The sequence below is a fragment of the Triticum aestivum genome, chromosome 5B, assembly GCF_018294505.1.
Source record: "Triticum aestivum cultivar Chinese Spring chromosome 5B, IWGSC CS RefSeq v2.1, whole genome shotgun sequence".
NCBI lineage: Eukaryota > Viridiplantae > Streptophyta > Magnoliopsida > Poales > Poaceae > Triticum > Triticum aestivum.
The window spans coordinates 389083570-389110636 of NC_057807.1; the positions used below are offsets into that span (position 1 = coordinate 389083570).

The 27067-nt window shown below is 43.2% G+C and overlaps 1 protein-coding gene across 1 annotated transcript in view; it reads left to right on the plus strand.

Moving 5' to 3' along the window:
- Positions 1-7339: 7339 nt before the first annotated feature.
- Positions 7340-27067, plus strand: part of LOC123114796 (uncharacterized) — a 46293-nt gene continuing 26565 nt past the window's right edge. Inside the window, exon 1 of the mRNA XM_044536203.1 lies at positions 7340-7731. Coding sequence (XP_044392138.1) covers positions 7340-7731 — 392 coding nt within the window. The remainder of the gene's footprint in view (positions 7732-27067) is intronic.

The window sequence follows — 27067 nt, forward strand, 5'->3', positions numbered from 1 at the left end:
GACTTCACGCCCTTCCCCTTGTCGGCTTTCGGAGCCATGGCGGAGGTGGCGGGGGAGATCGGCGGCGTCGATGGCGCTGGTGGCGATGGGGGGCGGAGCGCTGCTCTCTTTTGACTTTGGGAAGAAGGGGGGAGCAGTGGAGATTTCTGAAGATCGGAAGTGGCAACCGGCGAGGGGGACGAACTGCCCCTGTTTCCCCTACTTATAAAGAGGGAGAGGGCGGACGTTACGGCCTTCTGAATAAAGAAACAACCCACGATCTCTCCCACGACGCCGCATTCGACGCGTGCCGTTGGGGAGGGCACGGTGGATCCGGAGTAAGATTCGGCGTAACCCAGGCCGCGCGTGCCCGTGCCCTGTTTTGGGCCTGGCCCGACAGCGCTCGGCACCATGTGTGGCCCAGGCCCGAGGGCTCCTGTCGGTGTACTAGAGTAGGGGTACCCTAGTATCCCGAACTTGTGCACGGGCAGTTGCAGCACCCCGCGGCAAGGCTTGCGGGGCGACTGCCAAGATCCTCCGTGGCTCCTTTGGAGCCATTCAAGAACAGAGTATTCAAGCCCAGAGGAAAGACCCCGGCAAGAGGAGCTTGCTGGGAAGGCCAACCAAGGCATCTCAAGGAACTTGCCGCGACGCGCCATGCGTCCCGGCAAGGCCCGGTGAGCGACAAGCTTCCGGGCGCGACAAGACAACGGCCGCGGCAAGGCGCTTGCCGCGGGAAGTAACCACCCTGTACCTGCGCTCCAGCACATCCACCAACATGTCGCCCCGGGGCCTTCCCAGGCGCGCGTGGCGAGAGGCTGTGCAGCCAGCGGTGTGTGGTGGCATGCGACGCTGACAAGATCGCCATCGTGGCAAGCGGTGGCGCCCCTGACGGTCCCTTTCTGCACTGTTTGGGTGACACAGACGGGATTTAATGCCTTTGTCCCCTGCCGTCAGGGTTAGGTAGGATGCACTGTACCTAGCAGTTGTACCAACCGCAACTTCTTTTACATTTTTACCCTTCTCTACGTTGCCACCTGTTGGTGACCCCTTTAGCATATAAAAGGAGGCCCATGCGTAACGTAGAGAGGGTTCGGCTCATTTCGATGCCAGAAAAACACTTAGCTCTCTCTCAAGCAAGAACACAATACAATCAAACAAGCAGCAGTAGGAGTGTTATCTCTCCGGAGAGCTCCGAAGCTGGGTAAACTGCTCGTGTGCTTCGCCTCGATCCGCTCTTCGTGCGATCTCTGCCCCCCCCCGCCGAACCGAAAGGGGCTCGGTCCGCCGGTCCCATAGGTGTTCGTGGATCAGTTTCCCCGACAATGTGATGTTTATCTTTTGATGCATCTTATTTTGCTTAGGACAATGGTAGCTATAAGATGATCCCTTCTTTTAATTTCCAGAAATTGTGTTCTCCCTAAGTATGCACTATTGCAAAAGTTCATCGTTTTGAAGCACCTCGTGATGATCAGGTGTGATAGACTCTATGTTTACATACAACGAGTGTATGCCTGTTTTACACATGCAAAATACTCGGGTTAAAATTGACGAGCCTAGCATGTACAGACATGGCCCTAGAATATAGGAGACCGAAATGTCGAACATGAGTCATATAGTAGATATGATCAACATGGAGATGTTCACCATTGATGACTATCCCATCTCACGTGATGATCAGACATGGGTTAGTTGATTTGGATCATGTATCACTTAGACAACTTCAGGGATGTTGATTTAAGTGGGAGTTCATTAGTAATTTGATTAACTGAACTAATTGTCATGAAATTAGTCTTAATTGTCTTTGCAAAATTTATGTTGTAGATCAATGCTCCACGCTGTAGTTACCCTGAATTTTAATGCGTTCCTAGAGAAAGCTATGGTTTTTGAATATTTACTATAGGGTAAGACCCCAGAGCCCTTTATTAAAAGGTAAGAGAACTATACAGAAGTTGTCTAAAACTACAAGTCTAAACTATGAGAAGACATACTTACAATTACAAAAGCTAAGTTGAAAGATGATGGAAGCAACTATGCGGACTAGGTTCGTAACTTGAGGATTATCCTCACTGCTGCACAGAAGGCTTATGTCCTTGATGCACCGCTAGGTGCCGCACCCCCTCCAGCGTCGTCTGTGGATGTTGTGAACAACTGGCAAGCATGTTCTAATGACTACTCGATAGTTCAGTGCGCCATGCTTTACGGCTTAGAACTGGGGCTCCAAGGATGTTTTGAGCACCATGGAGCATATGAGATGTTCCAGGAGCTGAAATTGGTATTTCAAGCTCATGCCCGGGTTGAGAGGTATGAAACCTCCGACAAGTTCTTTAGCTGCAAGACGGGGGAGAAGAGTTCTGTTAGTGAGCATATACTCAGAATGTCTGGCTTTCACAACCGCTTGACTCAGTTGGGAGTTAATCTTCCAGATGGCACGATCATTGATAGAGTTCTTCGGTCACTGCTACCAAGCTATAAGGGATTTGTGTTGAACTATAATATGAAAGGGATGGAGAAAATGATTCCTGAGATCTTCATGATGCTTAAGGCCGCGGAGGTAGAAATCAAGAAGGAGCATCAAGTGTTGATGGTTAAAAAGACCACTAGTTTCAAGAAAGGTAAGGGGAAGAAAGGGAACTTCAAGAAGAACAACAAGATAGTTGCCGCTCCCATGAAGAAACCCAAGGCTAGACCCAAACCTGAGACTGAGTGTTTCTACTGCAAGGGGAATGGTCCCTAGAAGCGAAACTACCCCAAGTACAGATAAGAAGGCTGTCAACGTCAACAAAGGTATGTGTGATATACATGTTATTGATGTGTACCTTACTAGTGCTCGTAGTAGCGCCTAGGTATTTGATACTGGTTCGGTTGCTAATATTTATAACTCGAAACAGGAGCTGCCTAATAAACGGAGAATGGCTAAGGACGATGTGATGATGCGCTTCGGAAATGGTTCGAAGGTTGATGTGATCGCTGTTGGCACACTACCTCTACATCTACCTTTGAGATTATTTTAAACCTAAATAATTGTTATTTGGTGCCTGTGTTGAGCATGAACATTATAGCTGGATCTTGTTTATTGCGAGACGATTATTCATTTAAGTCAAAGAATAATGGTTGTTCTATTTGTATGACTAACATATTTTATGGTCATGCACCCCTTGTGAATGGTTTATTCTTATTGAATCTCGATCATAGTGATACACATATTCATAATATTGATGCCAAAAGATACAAAGTTAATAATGATAGTACCACATATTTGTGGCACTCTCGCTTAGGTCATTTTGGTGTAAAGCACATGAAGAAACTCCATGCCGATGGACTTTTGGAATCTCTTGATTATCAACCATTTGAGACATTTGAACCATGCCTCATGGGAAAGATGACTAAAACTCCGTTCTCTGGAACAATGGAGTGAGCTAGTGACTTACTGGGAATAATACATACTGATGTATGCGGTCCGTTGAGTGTTGAAGCATGATACGTCTACAACGTATCTATAATTTTTTATTGTTCCATGCTATTATATTACCCCTTTTGGATATTTATTGGCTTTATTTTACACATTTATATCATTTTTGGGACTAACCTACTAACCGGAGGCCTAGCCCGTATTGCTGTTTTTTTTTGCCTATTTCAGTATTTCGAAGAAAAGGAATATCAAACGGAGTCCAAACAGAATGAAACCTTCGGGAGCGTGATTTTTGGAACGAACGTGATCCAGAGGACTTACGAGGTGGCCAGGAGATAGGAGGGAGCGCCCACCCCCTCTGGGCGCACCCTTGTCTCCTGGGCCCCTTGAGCGGCCACCAACGTACTTCTTCCTCCTATATATACCCACTTACCCCGAAAACATCCAGGGAGCCAATGAAAAACAAGTTCCACCGCCGCAACCTTTTGTATCCGCGAGATCCCATCTTGGAGCCTTTGCGGCGCTCCGCTGGAGGGGGAATCGACCATGGAGGGCTTCTACATCAATACCACAACCCTTTCGATGAGTTGTGAGTAGTTTACCACAGACCTTCGGGTCCATAGTTATTAGCTAGATGGCTTCTTCTCTCCTTTTGAATCTCAATACAATGTTCTCCCCCTCTCTTGTGGAGATCTATTCAATGTAAACTCTTTTTGCGGTGTGTTTGTCAAGATCCGATGAATTGTGGGTTTATGATCAAGTTTATCTATGAGAAATATTTGAATCTCCTCTGAATTCTTTTAGGTATGATTGAGTTATCTTTGCAAGTCTCTTCGAATTATCAGTTTGCTTTGGCCTACTGGATTGATCTTTCTTGCCATGGGAGAAGTGCTTAGCTTTGGGTTCAATCTTGCGGTGTCCTTACCCAGTGACAGCAGGGGTTGCAAGGCACGTATTGTATTGTTGCCATCGCGGATAAAAAGATGGGGTTTATATCATATTGCATGAGTTTATCCCTCTACATCATGTCATCTTTCTTAATGCGTTACTATGTTCTTATGAACTTAATACTCTAGATGCATGCTGGATAGCGGTCAATGTGTGGAGTAATAGTAGTAGATGCAGGCAGGAGTCGGTCTACTTGTCACAGACGTGATGCCTATATACATGATCATGCCTAGATAATCTCATAATTATTCGCTTTTCTACCAATTGCTCGATAGTAATTTGTTCACCCACCGTAATACTTATGCTATCTTGAGAGAAGCCACTAGTGAAACCTATGGCCCCCGGGTCTATCTTTTATCATATAAGCTTTCAATCTACTTTTATTTTATCTTTACTTTTGACATCTATATTATAAAATACCAAAAATATATTTATCTTATCATACTATCTCTATCAGATCTCACTTTCGCAAGTGGCCGTGAAGGGATTGTCAACCCCTTTATTGCGTTGGTTGCAAGCTCTTTGTTTGTTTGTGTAGGTGCGTGGGACTTTTGAGGAGCCTCCTACTGGATTGATACCTTGGTTCTCAAAAACTGAGGGAAATACTTACGCTACTATTGCTGCATCACCCTTTCCTCTTCAAGGAAAACCAACGCAAGCTCAAGACGTAGCAAAGCACATGGTGGGTATCATTATTTACTTACCTTCACAAATGATTTGAGTAGATAGGGGTATATTTACTTAATGAAACACAAGTCTGAAACATTTGAAAAGTTCAAGGAATTTCAGAGTTAAGTGGAGAATCATCGTAACAAGAAATAAAGTTTCTACGATCTGATCGTGGAGGTGAATATTTGAGTTACGAGTTTGGTCTGCATTTAAGACAATGTGGAATTGTTTCACAGCTCACGCCACCTAGAACACCACAACGTAATGGTGTATCTGAACGTCATAATCGTACTCTATTGGATATGGTGCATTCTATGATTTCTCTTACCAATTTGCCACTATCATTTTGGAGTTATGCATTAGAGACAGCCGCATTCACTTTAAATAGGGCATCATCTAAATCTGTTGAGACGACACAGTATGAGTTATGGTTGGCAAGAAACACAAGTTGTCGTTTCTTAAAGTTTGGGGATGCGACACTTATTGTGGCACCTCGGCTAAGAGCGACCGGTTTACCTTGCATTGCCAGCCTAGAGATCAAATCTTCTGGCAACACACAACAACTTGTTACAGAAAGATAACCGCTTTATTGAAGCATATGTTCGATATTACATCAAGTAGCGAGGCCAAGCGGCACACACGGTGCTACTGAGCATATGTACATTATTTAGTGAACATGAACAGGGGCCTCGACATCACGACATAGCTACGCGGCAATGGAAAGACGATATAGAAGAACCCCATCTCACAGGGACACTGACGTGGACACGGTCTAGAATGTGATGCAACGATGCAACTCCAACTCCAGTATGACTTCTCCTGAAACTGGCATGACACGCCAGGTGAGTACTTTGAACGTACTCGCAATCTCACACAAATAAAGCAACAATGACAAACAACAACACGATATTTAAGAAGGTTAAATGCAAGATCTAGCATGCTACTCATGAAGTGACAGTGCTCATAATAGGGCCCTTCAGATCTGCTTACCATCTTGGTTACCTTGTAACCACAAACATCATCATACCAAGGTGATCACCTCCGGATCACAAACAAAACCATCTCGATGGTCTCAATAACTCCACCAACATAACAAGTGCCACAAGTATACATTTAGTGTGCAAGTTCAATATTTCTGTTGATCCACGGTGTGACCTACTACAAACTTATGTTCGTGATCGAGGACGCGACTATCGATAGATTTAACACACTTTGCAGAGGTTAGCACACTGTACCCACACCACGGAACCCATGGACTTGAACTCCCATTCAGGTGGACCAACAACGTCCGATAGAGCCAATCTATTGCCGTGACACTCTCCCAGCGACTCCGACCAACTCCCCTTTGGGCTAAGTCATGGGTGGCCCGATGCCACTTCGGACATCCAACGACCACCGTCATGGCAAAACAAACGGTCCCAAACGGGGACATGGTACCAAAAACAACTACGGACACACAAGGCTATGCCTGCCTACTGGGCCAGGGTAGCGCAAGCGCTTAACCTTCCCTAGTTGGAGGCACAGGCGAGAGGCATAACAATAGACCGAGAAAGGGCCTCCCCATAAAAGGCAAATGGGGCTGCACTTTGAGAAGCTCGATTCGGTGGCACCATGACTCGATCAACAACATGTTCAAGTTGGATTGTAATCAGGTTTCAACTTGCAAATAAATATTACCGAGTCATAATATGCCATGAAAATGCAATGAACTATATAATGCACCATTTCAACATAATACCGATATGAACTAGTCATGCTCATCATCAAGTTACTCTGCTGCATACTTTAGTTATTCAACTAAAATACCACCGATAATATAGCAAGCATAGCATGAACATGAAAATAACATCAAGAGATATTATATAAATTTTATATATGCATTAAAAATAGCTATGTTCAAGTGAAAATCATAGTTATTGAAATGACACTCTTGCAAATATTTGTGATGGCTTGCCTTAGTGCAAAGGAGGGTCACACTCCTCCGGGTTCTCCTCAAGGCAACAAGTTCCTTCTGGAAATATTTAAAATAACAAAAAGAAAATGTCACATAACACATTTAAATGTACCAGAAAATAGTTACAGAAAGCAAAAATCTCATCTTTTGCATGCTGAAAGAGGAGTTCAACACAAAAACAATGCAAAAAGAATCATATCATTTGGACTTATAGAATAAAAGTTAGAGCAGGTCAAAGTTTAATCAAATTTCTGAATTAAAATGATTTTAGAAAATAACCAGAGGGGGGTGACGTCAAATGAGTAATTGAGGGTTTACGCCTCCACTTATACCACTTCGAGGGAGAACTGACAGGCTGACGAGTGGGCCCCACTAGCATGTTTATAGAGAGAGGGAGAAGGAAACAAAGGAGGCGGCACGGTCACCAGTGGTTCTCTGGCGACGAGGCCACGACTGCCGTCGGCGGGAGGGGGAATGGAAGTGCAAGACTACGGCGGACCTGCACGTACCCGCAGCTTGGCGAGAGGTGGACGGAGGAGGTCACCGTGTTCTTCTCAAGAGACGACAGTGGACGGAGGTCGCCAGAGAACAAGATCCCGAGGAGGGGTCATTCCAGTGGCTCCAGCAGCACCATACAGGACAAGAGGAACCCCAGGGACTCGCCTGAGCGGTCGGAGGAGCTCAAGGATCATCGGAGAAGCGAGGCACCGAGGGAGGGATCGCTGGCGAGCTTCGGAGCAGGACGACGGCCGGAGGCCCGCCTGTCCTGGTCACTGATACGTCTCCGTTGTATCTATAATTTTTGATTATTCCATGCCAATATTATTCAACTTTAATATACTTTTGGCAACTTTTTATACTATTTTTTTGGACTAACATATTGATCCAGTGCCCAGTGCCAGTTCCTGTCTGTTGCATGTTTTTTGTTTCGCAGAAACCCAATATCGAACGGAGTCCAAACGGGATAAAAACGGACGGAGATTTTTTTGGAATATTTATGATTTTTGCGAAGTGAAATCAACGCGAAACGGTGTCCGGGGTGGTCACGAGGTAGGGGGGCACGCCCTACCCCCCAGGCGCGCCCCTGACCCTTGTGGTCCACCCGTAAGGCGGTTGATGCTCTTCTTTTGGTGCAAGAAAGCTAATTTTATGAGAAAATCTAGGCGAAAGATTCACCCCAATCGGAGTTACGGATCTCCAGATATAAACGAAACGGTGAAGGGGTAGAATGAGGGAACGCAGAAATAGAGAGATAGATCCAATCTCGGAGGGGCTCTCGCCCCTTCCAAGCCATGGGAGCCAAGGACCAGAGGGGAAACCCTTCTCCCATCTAGGGAGGAGGTCAAGGAAGAAGAAGAAGATGGGGGGCTCTCTCCCCCTTGCTTCCGGTGGTGCCGGAACGCTGCCGGGGGCCATCATCATCACCGCGATCTTCACCAACACCGCCGCCATCTTCACCAACATCTCCATCACCTTCCCCCTTCTATATCCAGCGGTCCACTCTCCGGCAACCCGTTGTACCCTCTACTTGAACATGGTGCTTTATGCTTCATATTATTATCCAATGATGTGTTGCCATCCTATGATGTCTTAGTAGATTTCCATTGTCCTATCGGTGATTGATGAATTGCTATGATTGCTTTGAGTTGCATGTTTTATTATTGGTGCTGTCCTATTGTGCCCTCCGTGTCGCGCAAGCGTGAGGGATTCCCGCTGTAGGGTTTGCAATATGTTTATGATTTGCTTATGGTGGGTGGCGTGAGTGACAGAAGCACAGACCCGAGTAAGTAGGTTGTTGGCGTATGGGATAAAAGGGGACTTGATGCTTAATGCTATGGTTGGGTTTTACCTTAATGAATCTTTAGTAGTTGTGGATGCTTGCTAGAGTTCCAATCATAAGTGCATATGATCCAAGTAGAGAAAGTATGTTAGCTTATGCCTCTCCGTCAAATAGAATTGCAATAGTGATTACCGGTCTAGTAACATAGTCAATTGCTTAGGGGCAATTCCACAACTCCTACCACAACTTTTCCACACTCGCTATATTTACTTTCTTGCTTCTTTATCTAAACAACCCCTAGTTTTTATTCTCGTGCTCTTTATTACCTTGCTAACCTATCCAAAAACACCTACAAAGTACTTCTAGTTTCCTACTTGTTCTAGGTAAAGCGAACGTCAAGTGTGCGTAGAGTCGTATCAGTGGCGGATAGGACTTGAGAGAGTATTTGTTCTACCTTTAGATCCTCGTTGGGTTCGACACTCTTACTTATCGAAAGAGGCTACAACTATCCCGTATACTTGCGGGTCATCAAGACCTTTTTCTGGCACCGTTGCTGGGGAGTCATAGCGTGGGGTGAATATTCTCGTGTGTGCTTGTTTGCTTTATCACTAAGTAATTTTTATTTGTTGTTCTTAGTTGTTCTCTATCTTTAATTATGGTATGGAATGCAAAATACCAAAAAAATTAGCTGTACTTGCTACTCATGAGGATGAGGTAACTCCTAAAACCCTCGATTCTCATTTTGCGAAAGATATTGTGTACTACTTCGATAATCCTGAGAAAACCCCATTCAACTTTATAATGGGAGACACGTTGGATCAACGTGAATACTTTAGGGATTATCGCTCGACACAAAAAGGGAAACTATTATGGGATCAATTTATTATGTTGCGTTGGTATGCCTGGAATCTATGCTTGAGGTATGATATTACTTGTTTCTCTAGGATGGAGGCTCCACACCTTCCCTTTTCATGCGAATTTAATGATAATGAAACCTTAGCTTCTTATGCTAATGGTATATATGATTACTATGATGTGGAACAAATAGAAGAATTTGTTGCTTTTAAGGCTGCTTATGAAATTGAAGCTTTGTTTGAAAAGTATGAAGATTTTGATGATAATGGTTATAGGCCTGCAAATCTTGCAATGCTTAGATACTGCTATGCAAATTATAAATACAATTACTATATTAATGCTTTTATAAAGAAAGTCTCCGCTGTCCAAGAAGAAACTAATATATTGCAAGAAGCTATGGAAGAAGAAATTGATGAAACCGTGAGCTCATTGGATGAAAAAGATGATGAGGAGAGCGAAGAACAAAAGGAGGAAGAGCGGATTAGCTACCCGTGCGCACCTTATAATGAGAGTAAACCTCCAACTCATACATTATTTAACTCCCCTTCTTGCTTACCAAAGGATGATTGCTATGATGACTCTTATGATCCCTATGATTCTTTTGAAATATCCCTTTTTGATGATGCTTGCTATGCTTGTGGCCAAGATGCCAATATGAATTATGCTTATGGAGATGAACTTGCTATAGTTCCTTATGTTAAACATGAAATTGTCGCTATTGCACCCACGAATGATATCCTATTATCTTTTTGAATTCTCCCTACTACACTTTATCGGAGAAGTTTGTGCTTATTAAGGATTATATTGATGGGTTGCCTTTTACCATTGCACATGATGATTTTGATGAATGTAATATGCATGTGCTTTCTGCTCCTACTTGCAATTATTATGAGAGAGGAACTATTTCTCCACCTCTCTATGTTTCCCATACTATGAAATTGCAAGAAACTGTTTATACTATGCACTGGCCTTTACTATGTGTGCATGAATTGTTCTTTTATGACATGCCGATGCATAGGAAGAGAGTTAGACTTCGTTCTTGCTTGATATATGTTACTTTGTGCTCACTACTAAATTACAAATCATTGTTAATTAAGATTGGCTTTGATATACCTTGGGATCCGGGTGGATTCACTACTTGAGCACTATATGCCTAGCTTAATGGCTTTAAAGAAAGCGCTGCCAGGGAGACAACCCGGAAGTTTTAGAGAGTCATTTATTTCTGTTGAGTGCTTTCATATAGTTTTAAAACAACAAAAATAAAGAGGGGAACCCAAAACTTTTCAAAAAGAAAAGTGAAAGTGAGAGAGACGAGCATTGTGAAAGTGGGGGACGTCCTTAAACTTGTTCAGGCCCATGGGAACTTTGTGAATCTTAATTACAGAAACTTTTCAGTAAAAATAATTACCCCCTTGTACAATTTCTTTGTATTATAAAAATAATGTGCTAAGATTTGCCTTTAGGATGTTTACGATGCTTGTTGGTTTGTACGGTGCAGGACAGAAACTTTGGCTGTAGTGCACGATTTTACATTTTTAACTGAAACGTCAATTGGTTCTGATTCCTCTTGCACTGTGTTTCTATACAACTTTTTTATTTTTCTTAGTTTTGGTAGAATTTTTGGGGTAACAGAAGTATGCTGAATGTTCATATTGCTACAGACTGTTCTGTTTTTGACAGATTCTGTTTTTGATGCATAGTTTGCTTGTTTTGATGACTCTATCAATTTATATTAGTGGATTAAGCCATGGAAAATTTATATTACAGTAGACACAATTCAAAAACAAAATATTAGTTGGTTTGCAACAACACTTAGAGTGGTGATTTGCTTTACTATACTAACGGATCTTACCGAGTTTTCTATTGAAGTTTTGTGTGGATGTAGTGTCTAATCGAGGATGTTTCGATGTGAGAAGAAGGAAGAGAGGCAAGAGATCAAGCTTGGGGATGCCTGAGGCACCCCAAGTAAATATTCAAGGAGACTCAAGCGTCTAAGCTTGGGGATGCTGGGGAGGCATCCCATTTTTCTTCAACTAGTATCAGTATGTTTTCGGATTCGTTTCGTTCATGCATTATGTGCAAGTCTTGGAGCATCTTTTGCAATTAGGTTTTTCTTTTTCTTTTATGCACCATGCTGGTATGAGATAGTCCTTGGTTGATTTATAAGAATGCTCTTTGCACTTCACTTATATCTTTTGAGTATGGCTTTATAGAATGCTTCATGTGCTTCACTTATACCATTTGAAGTTTGGATTGCCTGTTTCTCTTCACATAGAAAACCGCCATTTGTAGAATGCTCTTTTTCTTCACTTCTATTTGTTAGAGAGTGGGCATATATTTTGTAGAAAGAATTAAACTCTCTTGCTTCACTTATATCTATTTAGAGAGATGACAGGAATTGGTCATTCACATGGTTAGTCATAAAATCCTACATAAACTTGTAGATCGCTGAATATGATATGTTTGATTCCTTGCAATAGTTTTGCGATATAAAGGTGGTGATATTAGAGTCATGCTAGTGGGTGTTTGTGGATTGTAGAGGCACTTGTGTTGAGGTTTGTGATTCCCGTAGCATGCACGTATGGTGAACCGCTTTGTGATGAAGTTGGAGCACAATTTTATTTATTGATTGTCTTATGAGTGGCGGTCGGGGTCAAGTGATGGTCTTTTCCTACCAATCTATCCCCCTAGGAGCATGCGCGTAGTACTTTGTTTTCAATGGCTTGTAGATTTTTGCAATAAGTATATGAGTTCTTTATGACTAATGTTGAGTCCATGGATTATACGCACTCTCACCCCTCCATCATTGCTAGCCTCTTCGGTACCGTGCATTGCCCTTTCTCACCTCAAGAGTTGGTGCAAACTTCGCCGGTGCATCCAAACCCCGTGATATGATACACTCTATCACACATAAGCCTCCTTATATCTTCCTCAAAACATCCACCATACCTACCTATCATGGCATTTCCACAGCCATTCCGAGATATATTGCCATGCAACTTTTATCATCATCATCATATCCATGAGTTGAGCTTTTCATTGTCAGATTGCTTTGCATGATTGTAAGATAGCTAGCATGATGTTTTCATGGCTTGTCCATTTTTTTGATGTCATTTCTACGCTAGATCATTGCACATCCCGGTACACCGCCGCAGGCATTCATATAGAGTCATATCTTTGTTCTAGATATTGAGTTGTAAGTAAATAAAAGTGTGATGATCATCATTATTAGAGCATTGCCCCAGTGAGGAAAGGATGATGGAGACTATCATTCCCCCACTAGTCGGGATGAGACTCCGGACTTTATGAAAAATAAAAGAGGCCAAAGAAGCCCAAATAAAAAAAAAGAGGCCAAAGAAGCCCACCAAAAAAAATGAAAAAGAAAAAAAATAAAAAAAAGAGAGAAAAAGAGAGAAGGGGCAATGTTACTATCCTTTTACCACACTTGTGCTTCAGAGTAGCGCCATGTTCTTCATAGGGAAAGCCTCCTATGCTTTTACTTTCATATACTAGTGGGAATTTTCATTATAGAACTTGACTTGTATATTCTGATGATGGGCTTCCTCAAATGCCCGAGGTCTTCATGAGCAAGCAAGTTGGATGCACACCCACTTAGTTTCGGTTTGAGCTTTCATACACTTATAGCTCTAGTGCATCCGTTGCATGGCAATCCCTACTCGCTCACATTGATATCTATTGATGGGCATCTCCATAGCCCGTTGATACGCCTAGTTGATGTGAGACTTTCTCCCTTTTGTCTCCTCCAGATAACCCCCACCATCATATTCTATTCCACCTATAGTGCCATGTCCATGGCTCACGCACTCATGTATTGCGTGAAAGTTGAAAAAGTTTGAGATTATTAAAGTATGAAACAATTGCTTGGCTTGTCATCGGGGTTGTGCATGATTAAATACTTTGTGTGATGAAGATAGAGCAACAGCCAGACTATATGATTTTGTAGGGATAACTTTCTTTGGCCATGTTGTTTTGAAAAGACATGATTGCTTTATTGGTACGCTCGAAGTATTATTGTTTTTATGTCAAATGATAGACTATTGCTTTGAATCACTCGTGTCTTAATATTCATGCCATGATTAGACATATGATCAAGATTATGCTAGGTTGCATTCCACATCAAAAATTATCTTTTTATCATTTACCTACTCGAGGACGAGCAGGAATTAAGCTTGGGGATGCTGATACGTCTCCGTCTTGTCTATAATTTTTGATTGTTCCATGCCAATATTATTCAACTTTTATATACTTTTGGCAACTTTTTATACTATTTTTTGGGACTAACATATTGATCCAGTGCCCAGTGCCAGTTCTTGTCTGTTGCATGTTTTTTCCACAGAAACCCAATATCAAACGGAGTCCAAACGGGATAAAAATGGACGGAGATTTTTTCGGAATATTTATGATTTTTGGTAAGTGAAAATCAACGCGAAACGGTGTCCGGGGTGGTCACGAGGTAGGGGGGCGCGCCCTACCCCCCCAGGCGCGCCCCTGACCCTCGTGGTCCACCCGTAAGGCGGTTGACGCTTTGCTTTTAGTGCAAGAAAGCTAATTTTATGAGAAAGATATGGGCGAAAGATTCACCCCAATCGGAGTTACGGATCTCCAGATATAAAGGAAACGGTGAAGGGGTAGAATGAGGGAACGCAGAAACAGAGAGATAGATCCAATCTCGGAGGGGCTCTTGCCCCTCCCAAGCCATGAGAGCCAAGGACCAGAGGGGAAACCCTTCTCCCATCTAGGGAGGAGGTCAAGGAAGAAGAAGAAGAAGGGGGGCTCTCTCCCCCTTGCTTCCGGTGGCGCCGGAACGCTGCCGGGGGCCATCATCATCACCGCGATCTTCACCAACACCGCCGCCATCTTCACCAACATCTCCATCACCTCCCCCCTTCTATATCTAGCGGTCCACTCTCCCGCAACCCGTTGTACCCTCTACTTGAACATGGTGCTTTATGCTTCATATTATTATTCAATGATGTGTTGCCATCCTATGATGTCTTAGTAGATTTCCATTGTCCTATCGGTGATTGATGAATTGCTATGATTGGTTTGAGTTGCATGTTTTATTATTGGTGCTGTCTTATTGTGCCCTCCGTGTCGCGCAAGCGTGAGGGATTCCCGCTGTAGGGTTTGCAATATGTTTATGATTTGCTTATGGTGGGTGGCGTGAGTGATAGAAGCACATACCCGAGTAAGTAGGTTGTTTGCGTATGGGATAAAAGGGGACTTGATGCTTAATGCTATGGTTGGGTTTTACCTTAATGAATCTTTAGTAGTTGCGGATGCTTGCTAGAGTTCCAATCATAAGTGCATATGATCGAAGTAGAGAAAGTATGTTAGCTTATGCCTCTCCCTCAAATAGAATTGCAATAGTGATTACCGGTCTAGTAACATAGTCAATTGCTTAGGGGCAATTCCACAACTCCTACCACCACTTTTCCACACTCGCTATATTTACTTTCTTGCTTCTTTATCTAAACATCCCCTAGTTTTTATTCTCGTGCTCTGTATTACCTTGCTAACCTATCCAAAAACACCTACAAAGTACTTCTAGTTTCCTACTTGTTCTAGGTAAAGCGAACGTCAAGCATGTGTAGAGTCGTATCAGTGGAGGATAGGACTTGAGAGAGTATTTGTTCTACATTTAGATCCTCGTTGGGTTAGACACTCTTACTTATCGAAAGAGGCTACAACTATCCCGTATACTTGCGGGTCATCAGTTACTATTATTGAGGAGGCGTTTGATGGTCAAAGGAGGAGGTGGGGTGGCTGATTGAGCTCGGGAGGACTCCGACATATAGGCACGGCGAAGGGAGGGGATCGAGAGTGCCGACGAGCTCTCTGGAAGCAGTGCACGTAGACGAGAGGGGTCAATGAGAGGGGAAAAGTGGCTAAGGGCTGACGTGGCCACTGTCGAGGCTCTCAGGCAAGCACATGACGCGAACACGGATGAAAACGGGGGCACGGGGTTACTATGCCCTCTTCTCCAGTGTGCTCATGCTTGCTACGGCTGTCGCCAACATCGGGGAGTGCCAGGGAGAGGTCAAGAGGGACGGGATGAAGCAGCAGGCGCTGGGCGGCAAGCTGGTTTGGCCTCAGGCATGCGCATGGGCGAGACAGAGCACCAGGGCGCGCCAAACGCATGTCAGCGCCCTAGGATGAACACGGTCACCGCATGAACTATGGCTATGCGGTGCGCCGAGGGGTGAAATCATGTCAGACGCATTGTCTTTGCGGTGTTAGGTCGAACTATGGTGATGGCTCACTACCGGGCCGACCAGAAAGGACTTAAGCTTCTCAGCAAGTTTCTGGACATAAACCTGTGAGCTTGTGAGAGAAAAATCTAGAGAGAGTTAGGGGTCGATTTAGTGTGGTTAAGTTTCTCTTAGGAGGGTAATGATGCCATAAAAATTTCAGCTCGAAAAGATTTGGCAACAAGGTACTTGCTTCACAAAGTGCCCTCCCTGGATGGAATGAAAAAGAATTTGTAGAGCAAAAATATTCCACATGACTATGAAATATTTTTGCATGGGATGATTGAGGGAGTCCTGGATTAGGGGGTATCCGGACAGCCGGACTATATACTTTGGCCGGACTGTTGGACCGTGAAGATACAAAACTCAAGACTTCGTCCCGTGTCCGGATGGGACTCTCCTTTGCATGGAAGACAAGCTTGGCGATCCGGATATTATATTTCCTTCTTTGTAACCGACTCCATGTAAACCCTAGCCCTCTCCGGTGTCTATATAAACCGGAGGGTTTAGTCCTTAGAGACAGAATCATAATCATCATAAGCTAGCTTCTAGGGTTTAGCCGCTACGATCTCGTGTAGATCAACTCTTGTAATACCCATATCATCAATATCAATCAAACAGGAAGTAGGGTTTTACCTCCATCAAGAGGGGCCGAACCTGGGTAAAACTTCGTGTCCCTTGCCTCCTGTTACCATTAGCCTTAGATGCACAGATCAGGACCCCCTACCCGAGATCAGCCAGTTTTGACACTGACATTGGCGCTTTCATTGAGAGTTCCTCTATCTTGTCGTTGCAAGGCTTGATGGCTCCTTCAATCGTCAAGAACAACATGGTCCAGGGTGAGTCTTTTCTCCCCGGACAGATCTTTGTGTTCGGCGGCTTCGTACTACGGGCCAATTTGCTTGGCCATCTGGAGAAAATCGACAACTATGGCCCTGGCCATCAGGTCAGGTTCGGAAACTTGAACTACACGACTGATATCCGCGGAGACTTGATCTTCAACGGATTCAGGCCTGCGCCAGGAGCGCCAGATAGTCACGATGAACAGGGCTTTGACCTGCTGTCGGACAATGCTCGGGATATCGCCCCTGCAGAAGCCCCGGACCTAAATCCGGAGCAGATTGCGTCACCCGAGGACGGGTGGATGGACCCCAGCCCGAAGGCCGCACACTCATTGGCGGTAGAGCCGAACACAGACTTCACCCCCAAGGAAGCCTGTGACACCGGACCCCCGGACTCGTATCCGTCTATAGGTTCCAGTCCGCGCACCTCCGAGCCCACCGAATCTGGTTGGGCTCCGGTAATGGAGTTCACCGCTGCGGATATCTACGAGCACTCGCCCTCTCGCGACATGCTGGACTCGTTAAAGTCTCTCTCTTTGTCAGGAGACTCTCGACCGAACTATGTCCGGCTCGAGTGGGAAGCAGGCGACAAAGGAATTCGTTGCCCACCCACCACCCACTTCATCGCCACGTTCGATGATTTAACCGATGTGCTTGACTTCGACTCTGAAGACATCGACGGTATAGACGACGACGCAGGAGAGGAACAGGAACCACCGCCCACAGGGCGGTGGACAGCCACCTCCTCATATGGTATATATATGGTGGACACTCCGAAAGAAACCAACGGCGATGAGGCAATGGAGGATAACCCCTCAAGGAAGAAAGCAAAGCATGAACGTCATCAGCGTCGCCCCAAGCCCCGCCACAACACTACCGGCACGATAGTCAAGAACAATCCAGATGGTGCCGAAGATGAATACAATCCTGATCAGCCTGCCTTCGAGCATGCTGGACTGGCGACGGACGAATATTTGGAGAGGGACAACTACATGCCCCCCTCCGAAGACGAGGTGAGCCTCGGCGATGATGAATTCGGCGTGCCTGAGGATCCCGCGGAACAAGTTCGCTTTAAGCGACGGCTTATGGCCATGATGTCTACTACACAACCTTCTTCTTGTAGACGTTGTTGGGCCTGCAAGTGCATATATTTGTAGGACAGTAGCAAATTTCCCTCAAGTGGATGACCTAAAGTTTATCAATCCATAGGAGGCGTAGGATGAAGATGGTCTCTCTCAAACAACCCTGCAACCAAATAACAAAAAGTCTCTTGTGTCCCCAACACACCCAATACAATGGTAACTTGTATAGGTGCACTAGTTTGGCGAAGAGATGGTGATACAAGTGCAATATGGATGGTAGATAAAGGTTTTTGTAATCTGAAATAATAAAAACAGCAAGGTAACTAATGATAAAAGTGAGCGTAAATGGTATTGCAATGATAGGAAACAATGCCTAGGGTTCATACTTTCACTAGTGCAAGTTCTCTCAACAATAATAACATAGATAGATCATATAACAAGCCCTCAACATGCAACAAAGAGTCACTCAAAAGCCACTAATAGCGGAGAACAAACATAGAGATTATGGTAGGGTACAAAACCACCTCAAAGTTATTCTTTCGAATCAATCTATTAAAGAGTTCGTACTAGAATAACACCTTAAGACACAAATCAACCAAAACCCTAATGTCACCTAGATACTCCATTGTCACTTCAAGTATCCGTGGGCATGATTATACGATATGCATCACACAATCTCAGATTCATCCAACCAACACAAAGTTCAAAGAGTGCCCCAAAGTTTCTACCGGAGAGTCAAGAACGTGTGCCAACCCCTATGCATAGGTTCATGGGCGGAACCCGCAACTTGGTCACCAAAACATACATCAAGTAGCACATGATATCCCATTGTCACCACAGATAAACACGGCAAGACATACATCAAGTGTTCTCATAAAAGACTCAATCCGATAAGATAACTTCAAAGGGGAAATTCAATTCATCACAAGAGAGTAGAGGGGGAGAAACATCATAAGATCCAACTACGCAAAGCTCGGGATACGTCAAGATCGTGCCATAGAGGGAAGACGAGAGAGAACACGAGAGAGAGAGAGAGAGAGATCAAACACATAGCTACTGGTACATACCCTCATCCCCGAGGGTGAACTACTCCCTCCTCGTCATGGAGAGCGCCGGGATGATGAAATGGCCACCGGGGATGGATTCCCCCTCCGACAAGGTGCCGGAATAGGCTCCCGAGAGGTTTTTGGTGGCTACAGAGGCTTGTGGCGGCGGAACTCCCAATCTATCTTGATTTTTGATGGTTTTAGGGTACATAGGTATATATAGGCGAAAGAAGTCGGTCGGGAGGTGCTCGAGGGGCCCACGAGACAGGGGGGCGCGCCCTGTAGGGGGGGGGGCGCCCCTATCTCCTGGACTCCTTGAGGACCTTCTGGCTTGGACTCCAAGTCTCCAAGATGATAATCTTCCAAAAAATCACGATGCCAAAGGTTTCATTCCGTTTGGACTCCGTTTGATATTCCTTTTCCTCGAAATACTGAAACAGGCAATAAAACAACAATATGGGCTAGGCCTCCGGTTAGTAGGTTAGTCCCAAAAATGAAATAAATGTGTAAAATAAAGCCCATAAACATCCAAAAGGGGTAATATAATAGCATGGAACAATAAAAAATTATAGATACGTTGGAGACTTATCAAGCATCCCCAAGCTTAATTCCTGCTCGTCCTCGAGTAGGTAAATGATAAAAACGGAATATTTGATGTGGAATGCTACCTAGCATAATTCTCAATGTAATTTTCTTTATTGTGGCATGAATGTTCAGACCCAAATGAATACAGAATAAAAGTTCATATTGACATAAGAAATAGTAATACTTCAAGCATACTATTCAAAGTAATCATGTCTTCTCAAAATAACATGGCTAAAGAAAGTTATCCCTACAATATCATATAGTCTGGCTGTTGCTCTATCTTCATCACACAAAGTATTTAATCATGCACAACCCCAATGACAAGCCAAGCAATTGTTTCATACTTTAATAATCTCAAACTTTTTCAAGTTTCACGCAATACATGAGCGTGAGCCATGGACATAGCACTATATGTGGAATAGAATGGTGGTTGTGGAGAAGACAAAAAGGAGAAGATAGTCTCACATCAACTAGGCGTATCAACAGGCTATGGAGATGCCCATTAATAGATATCAATGTGAGTGAGTAGGGATTGCCATGCAATGGATGCACTAGAGCTATAAATATATGAAAGCTCAACAAAAGAAACTAAGTGGGGTGCATCCAACTTGCTTGCTCACGAAGACCTAGGGCACTTTTGAGGAAGCCCATCATTGGAATATACAAGCCAAGTTCTATAATGAAAAATTCCCACTAGTATATGAAAGTGACAACATATGAGACTCTCTATCATGAAGATCATGGTGCTACTTTGAAGCACAAGTGTGGAAAAAGACATAGTAGCATTGTCCCTTCTCTCTTTTTCTCTCATTTTCTTTTTTTCTTTTTCTTTTATTTGGCCTTCTTTTTTCTTTTTCTTTTTGGCCTTTTTTTCCTCTTCCCTTTTTCTTTTCTTTTTGTAAAGTCCAAAGTCTCATCCCGACTTGTGGGGGAATCATAGTCTTCATCATCCTTTCCTCACTAGGACAATGCTCTAATAATGAAGATCATCGCACTTTTATGGATTTACAACTCAAAGCTAGAACAAGATATGACTCTATATGAATGCCTCCGGTGGTGTACCGGGATATGCAATGAATCAAGAGCGACATGTATGAAAATTATGAAGGTGGCCTTGCCACAAATACAATGTCAACTACATGATCATGCAAAAAGCAATATGACAAAAGTAATGCGTGTCATATGAATGGAACGATGGAAAGTAGCATGGCAATATATCTCGGAATGGCTATGGAAATGCCATGATAGGTAGGTATGGTGGCTGTTTTGAGAAAGGTATATGGTGGGTGTATGGTACCGGCGGAAGTTGCACGGTACAAGAGAGGCTAGCAATGGTGGAAGGGTGCGTATAATCCATGGACTCAACATTAATCAAAAGAAGTCATATACTTGTTGCAAAAATTTAGAAGTCATCAAAAAGCAAAGCACTACACGCATGCTCCTAGGGGGATAGATTGGTAGGAAAAGACCATCGCTCGTCCCCGACCACCACTCATAAGGAAGACACTCAATAAATAAAATTGTGCTCCAACTTCATCACAAAGCGGTTCACCATACGTGCATGCTACGGGAATCACAAACTTCAACACAAGCATTCTTTAAATTCATAATCACCCAACTAGCATGACTTTAATATCACTACCTCCATATCTCAAAACAATTATCAAGCATCAAATTGATCATAGCATCCAATTCACTTTCTATGATAGTTTTTATTATACCCAACTTGGATGCTCATCATTCTAGGACGAATTTTATGACCATAGTAAATACCATGCTGTTCTAAAAGACTCTCAAAATAATATAAGTGAAGCATGAGAGACTAACAATTTCTACAAAATATAACCACCTCCATGCTCTAAAAGATATAAGTGATGCACTTAGAGAAAATGACGAACTACTCCGGAAGATATAAGTGAAGATCAATGAGTAGTTGACTAATTGTGCAACTATGTGAAGACTCTCTAACATTAAAGAATTTCAGATCTTGGTATTGTATTCAAACAGCAAGCAAAGCAAAATAAAATGACATTGCAAGGATAGCACAACTCATGTGAAGAAACAAAAACTTAGGCTCAACCGATACTAACCGATAGTTGTTGAAGAAGAAAGGTGGGATGCCTACCGGGGCATCCCCAAGCTTAGATGCTTGAGACTGCTTGAAATATTATCTTGGGCTGCCTTGGGCATCCCCAAGCTTTAACTTTTGTGTCTCCTTAATTCCTCTCATATCATGGTTTCTCTTTTTATCAACAGCTTCATCCACACCAAACTCAACAAGAACTCGTGAGATAGGTTAGTATAAACCAATGCAAAACCTTATCATTTTCTACTGTAACAAATCACTAAAATTATTATTCAACATTGCATACTAAATGTCTCTGCATATTTAATACTCCTATCCTCAAATAGAATCATTAAACAAGCAAACATATGCAAACAATGCAAACATAACAGCAATCTGCCAAAACAGTACAGTCTGTAAAGAATACAAGAGTATCAATACTTCACTAACTCCAAAAATTAGGAAGTACAATTCCCACTGTAGTAAATTTCTCAGAGCTCATTTTGCAAAAGGTTTCATCATTATATCATTCTCTGACTTTTCTAGGGAATTTTTGCAACAGCGGTAAACTTTCTATTTTCAAACAGCAGCATGTATACTAGCAAAAGAAGCATGGCAAAGGGTATCCTTGACTTTTTTATTGAAACTAAAGACGCAAAAAAATATTCTCAACAACAGAAAACAAATAATAACAAGAGGAAATGACGCTCCAAGCAAAATACATATCATGTGGTGAATAAAAATATAGCTCCAAGTAAAGTTACCGATGAACGAAGACGAAAGAGGAGATGCCATCCGGGGCATCCCCAAGCTTAGGCTTTTGGCTATTCTTGGATATCTTGGGGTGCCATGGGCATCCCCAAGCTTGGCTCTTGCCACTCCTTATTCCATAGTCCATCGAATCTTTACCCAAAACTTGAAAACTTCACAACACAAAACTCAACAGAAAACTCGTAAGCTCTGTTAGTATAAGAAAAGAAAATCACCACTTAGGTACTGTAGTGAACTCATTCTAAATTCATATTGGTGTAATATCTACTGTACTCCAACTTATCTATGGTTCATAACCTCCGATACTACTCATAGATTCATCAAAATAAGCAAACAACACATAGAAAACAGAATCTGTCAAAAACAGAACAGTCTGTAGTAATCTGTATCAAACGTATACTTATGGAACTCCAAAACTCCTACCAAATTATGAAGTCCTAAGAAATTCGTGTGCCAATCCAGAGCAAAAATAATCAGATCAGAACCATGTTTTTGTGAATTAACAAAACTAAATTACTGGGTGCAAAAGTTTCTGATTTTCAGCATGATCAACACAACTATCACCGTAAGCTATCCTAAAGGTCTTAGTTGGCACTTTATTGAAACAAAAGCTATAAGACATGATTACTACAGTAGCATAATCATGTGGACACACAAAAACAGTAAGGATAAATATTGGGTTGTCTCGCAACAAGCGCTTTTTCTTTAATGCCTTTTCAAGCTAGGCATGATGGTGACAATGATGCTCACATAAAAGATAAGAATTGAAACATAATGGGAGCATCATGAAGCATATGACTAGAACATTTAAGTCTAACCCACTTCCTATGCATAGGGATTTTGTGAGCAAACAACTTGTGGGAACAATAATCGACTAGCATAGGAAGGTAAAACAAGCATAGCTTCAAGATTTTCAACACATGGAGAGGAAACTTGACATTATTGCAATTCCTACAAGCATATATTCCTCCCGCATAATAATTTTCAGTATCATCATGAATGAATTCAACAATATAACCAGCACCTAAAGCATTCTTTTCATGATCTACAAGCATAGAAAATTTACTACTCTCCACATAAGCAAATTTCTTCTCATTCGAAATAGTGGGAGTATCATAAGAGACTTGAACACTAAAAATTGTTTCCATATTAAAAGAGTAATGTTCAGAAAAAGGGTAATCATAATCATGACAAGATTTGTAGATATAATCATCACTACTTTTTATAGCATAAGTTTCATCACAATAATCATCATAAGTAGCAAGTTTGTTCTCATAATCAATTGGAACCTCTTCCGAAATAGTGGGATCACTACTTCCTAAAGTTGACACTCTTCCAAACCCACTTTCATCAATATAGTCATCATAAATAGGAGGCATGCTTTCATCATAATAAATTTGCTCATCAAAACTTGGGGGACAAAAAATATCATATTCATCAAACATAGCTTCCCCAAGCTTGTGGCTTTGCATATCGTTAGCATCATGGATATTCAAGGAATTCATACTAACAACATTGCAATCATGCTCATCATTCAAAGATTTAGTACCAAGCATTTTAATGCATTCTTCTTCTAGCACTTGAGCACAATTTTCCTTTCCATCATACTCATGAAAGATATTAAAAAGACGAAGCGTATGAGACAAACTCAATTCCATTTTTTGGTAGTTTTCTTTTATAAACTAAACTAGTGATAAAACAAGAAACAAAAAGATTCGATTGCAAGATCTAAAGATATACCTTCAAGCACTCACCTCCCCGGCAACGGCGCCAGAAAAGAGCTTAGTTGACGGGGTGTGAGTGAGTGCCCTTTACCTAGCCTCCCCGGCAATGGCGCCAGAAAAGAGCTTGATGTCTACTACACAACATTCTTCTTGTAGACGTTGTTGGGCCTGCAAGTGCACAGATTTGTAGGACAGTAGCAAATTTCCCTCAAGTGGATGACCTAAGGTTTATCAATCCTTAGGAGGCGTAGGATGAAGATGGTCTCTCTCAAACAACCCTGCAACCAAATAACAAAAAGTCTCTTGTGTCCCCAACACACCCAATACAATGGTAACTTGTATAGGTGCATTAGTTCGGCAAAGAGATGGTGATACAAGTGCAATATGGATGGTAGATAAAGGTTTTTGTAATCTGAAATAATAAAAACAGCAAGGTAACTAATGATAAAAGTGAGCATAAACGGTATTGCAATGATAGGAAACAAGGCCTAGGGTTCATACTTTCACTAGTGCAAGTTCTCTCAACAATAATAACATAGATAGATCATATAACAAGCCCTCAACATGCAACAAAGAGTCCCTCCAAAGCCACTAATAGCGGAGAACAAACGTAGAGATTATGGTAGGGTACGAAACCACCTCAAAGTTATTCTTTCGGATCAATCTATAAAAGAGTTCGTACTAGAATAACACCTTAAGACACAAATCAACCAAAACCCTAATGTCACCTAGATACTCCATTGTCACTTCAAGTATATGTGGGCATGATTATACGATATGCATCACACAATCTCAGATTCATCCAACAAACACAAAGTACTTCAAAGAGTGCCCCAAAGTTTCTACCGGAGAGTCAAGAACGTGTGCCAACCCCTATGCATAGGTTCATGGGCGGAACCCGCAAGTTGGTCACCAAAACATACATCAAGTAGCACATGATATCCCATTGTCACCACAGATAAGCACGGCAAGACATACATCAAGTGTTCTCATAAAAGACTCAATCCAATAAGATAACTTCAAAGGGGAAACTCAATTCATCACAAGAGAGTAGAGGGGGAGAAACATCACAAGATCCAACTACAATAGCAAAGCTCGGGATACGTCAAGATCGTGCCATAGAGGGAACACGAGAGAGAACACGAGAGAGAGAGAGAGATCAAACACATAGCTACTGGTACGTACCCTCAGCCCCGAGGGCGAACTACTCCCTCCTCGTCATGGAGAGCGCCGGGATGATGAAATGGCCACCGGTGATGGATTCCCCCTCCGGCAGGGTGCCAGAACGGGCTCCCGAGAGGTTTTTGGTGGCTACAGAGGCTTGTGGTGGCGAAACTCCCGATCTATCTTTATTTTTGATGGTTTTAGGGTATGTAGGTATATATAGGCGAAAGAAGTCGATCGGGAGGTGCTTAAGGGGCCCACGAGACAGGGGGGCGTGCCCTATAGGGGGGGGGGGGCGCCCCCTATCTCCTGGACTCCTCGAGAACCTTCTGGCTTGGACTCCAAGTCTCCAGGATGATAATCTTCCAAAAAATCACGATGCCGAAGGTTTCATTCCGTTTGGACTCCGTTCGATATTCCTTTTCCTCGAAATATTGAAACAGGCAATAAAACAACAATATGGGTTGGGCCTCCGGTTAGTAGGTTAGTCCCAAAAATGAAATAAATGTGTAAAATAAAGCCCATAAACATCCAAAAGGGGTAATATAATAGCATGGAACAATAAAAAATTATAGATACGTTGGAGACGTATTAGGCCACTGCGAGGAGCCTGCAAAAGAAGCAACAACAGCTCAAAGCTGACCAAGATTTGCTCACTGACAGATGGACCAAGGTCCTGGCCACCGAGGAATACGGACTCGACCGCCCCGACAAAGGGCACAAACGGCACAATTCGCTACGTCAACCTAAGAAGGAGAACCTAAGGCACATACCCCGACGCCAATATACCACCACGGTCCAGGACAATATGCAGGAAACACGAGGCAGCATCATCAAGCCTCGGCGCAATCATCATAAACGTCAAGTCAGGGAAGTTGGTGCCAAATTCAGTGCCCCCCAGTCCAGTCAGCGGAAAAAGAACAGCTCAAGCCCATCCGGCCCAAGCAGCATACTCGATCAACCATGTGAAATTCATGGTACCCCCAGAAGGGGGCCAAGCATACCAATAGAGAATGCCGGATCCTCCAAACAAAACGGCTGGTCGCGCGCCAGGAACAATGAAGGGAGGTTTCAAACAACGAAAGACCGATCAAACATGGTGAGGCCAAAGGAAGACCCCCCCCCCACAGTACAAAAATGCGGTCGATCGTCTGTGATCACATCGACCGTCCGGACAACATCAGCCATAGCAATTTTAGTGCACTCACTATCTACCCAATAGTTTGGCGGCTCCATCTTACACGAACCCCCATGGGCATAAAACTATCAATAACATCTCCTCAAAGATGCCAGGTGCAAAGGCCAAGTTTTAACTGGCCCACCATACTAATGGTTGTCTTTGGATCACCAAACAAATACCACGCCAAAGAATAAGTCTTCGACATTGTACCCTTATACAGTAATTACCACATACTACCGGGACGAACCACGTTGGCTAGATTCAACGGGGTACAACATTAGGCCAGTCCCGCGTGACATAGTCACAATTATGGGAATGGCTGAACCCCACCCTCAGAGTGGAAATCATACCGCTGCTAGAATAGCGACTCGTGCCTATTTATCAAATTTTGATTCGGCAGCCAACTACCCGGACACCAACTGAGGAGTCCGAGCTACTTTATGGCATGATAGCCTAGTACAGACAGGCTCTGATCAGGCACCCGCGGTTCAACCACAGGACATGCAGCTGCCTTTAAGCATTTGTCTTTACATACTAACTTTGGCGCAGAACAGGACTAGCGACGTGGAACCAGCTCGGACACGCAAGGCAGGAGCAAATAAGTAAACCCCCCCAAAGGAGGCAGTCGGATACATTTCAGATCCACACACAGCCTCCTCCAATTCGGCCACGACAGGTTCTGCCAAAAACACCTCTTTTTATAATCATAAAACACACTCATATGCATAGACATGTCACT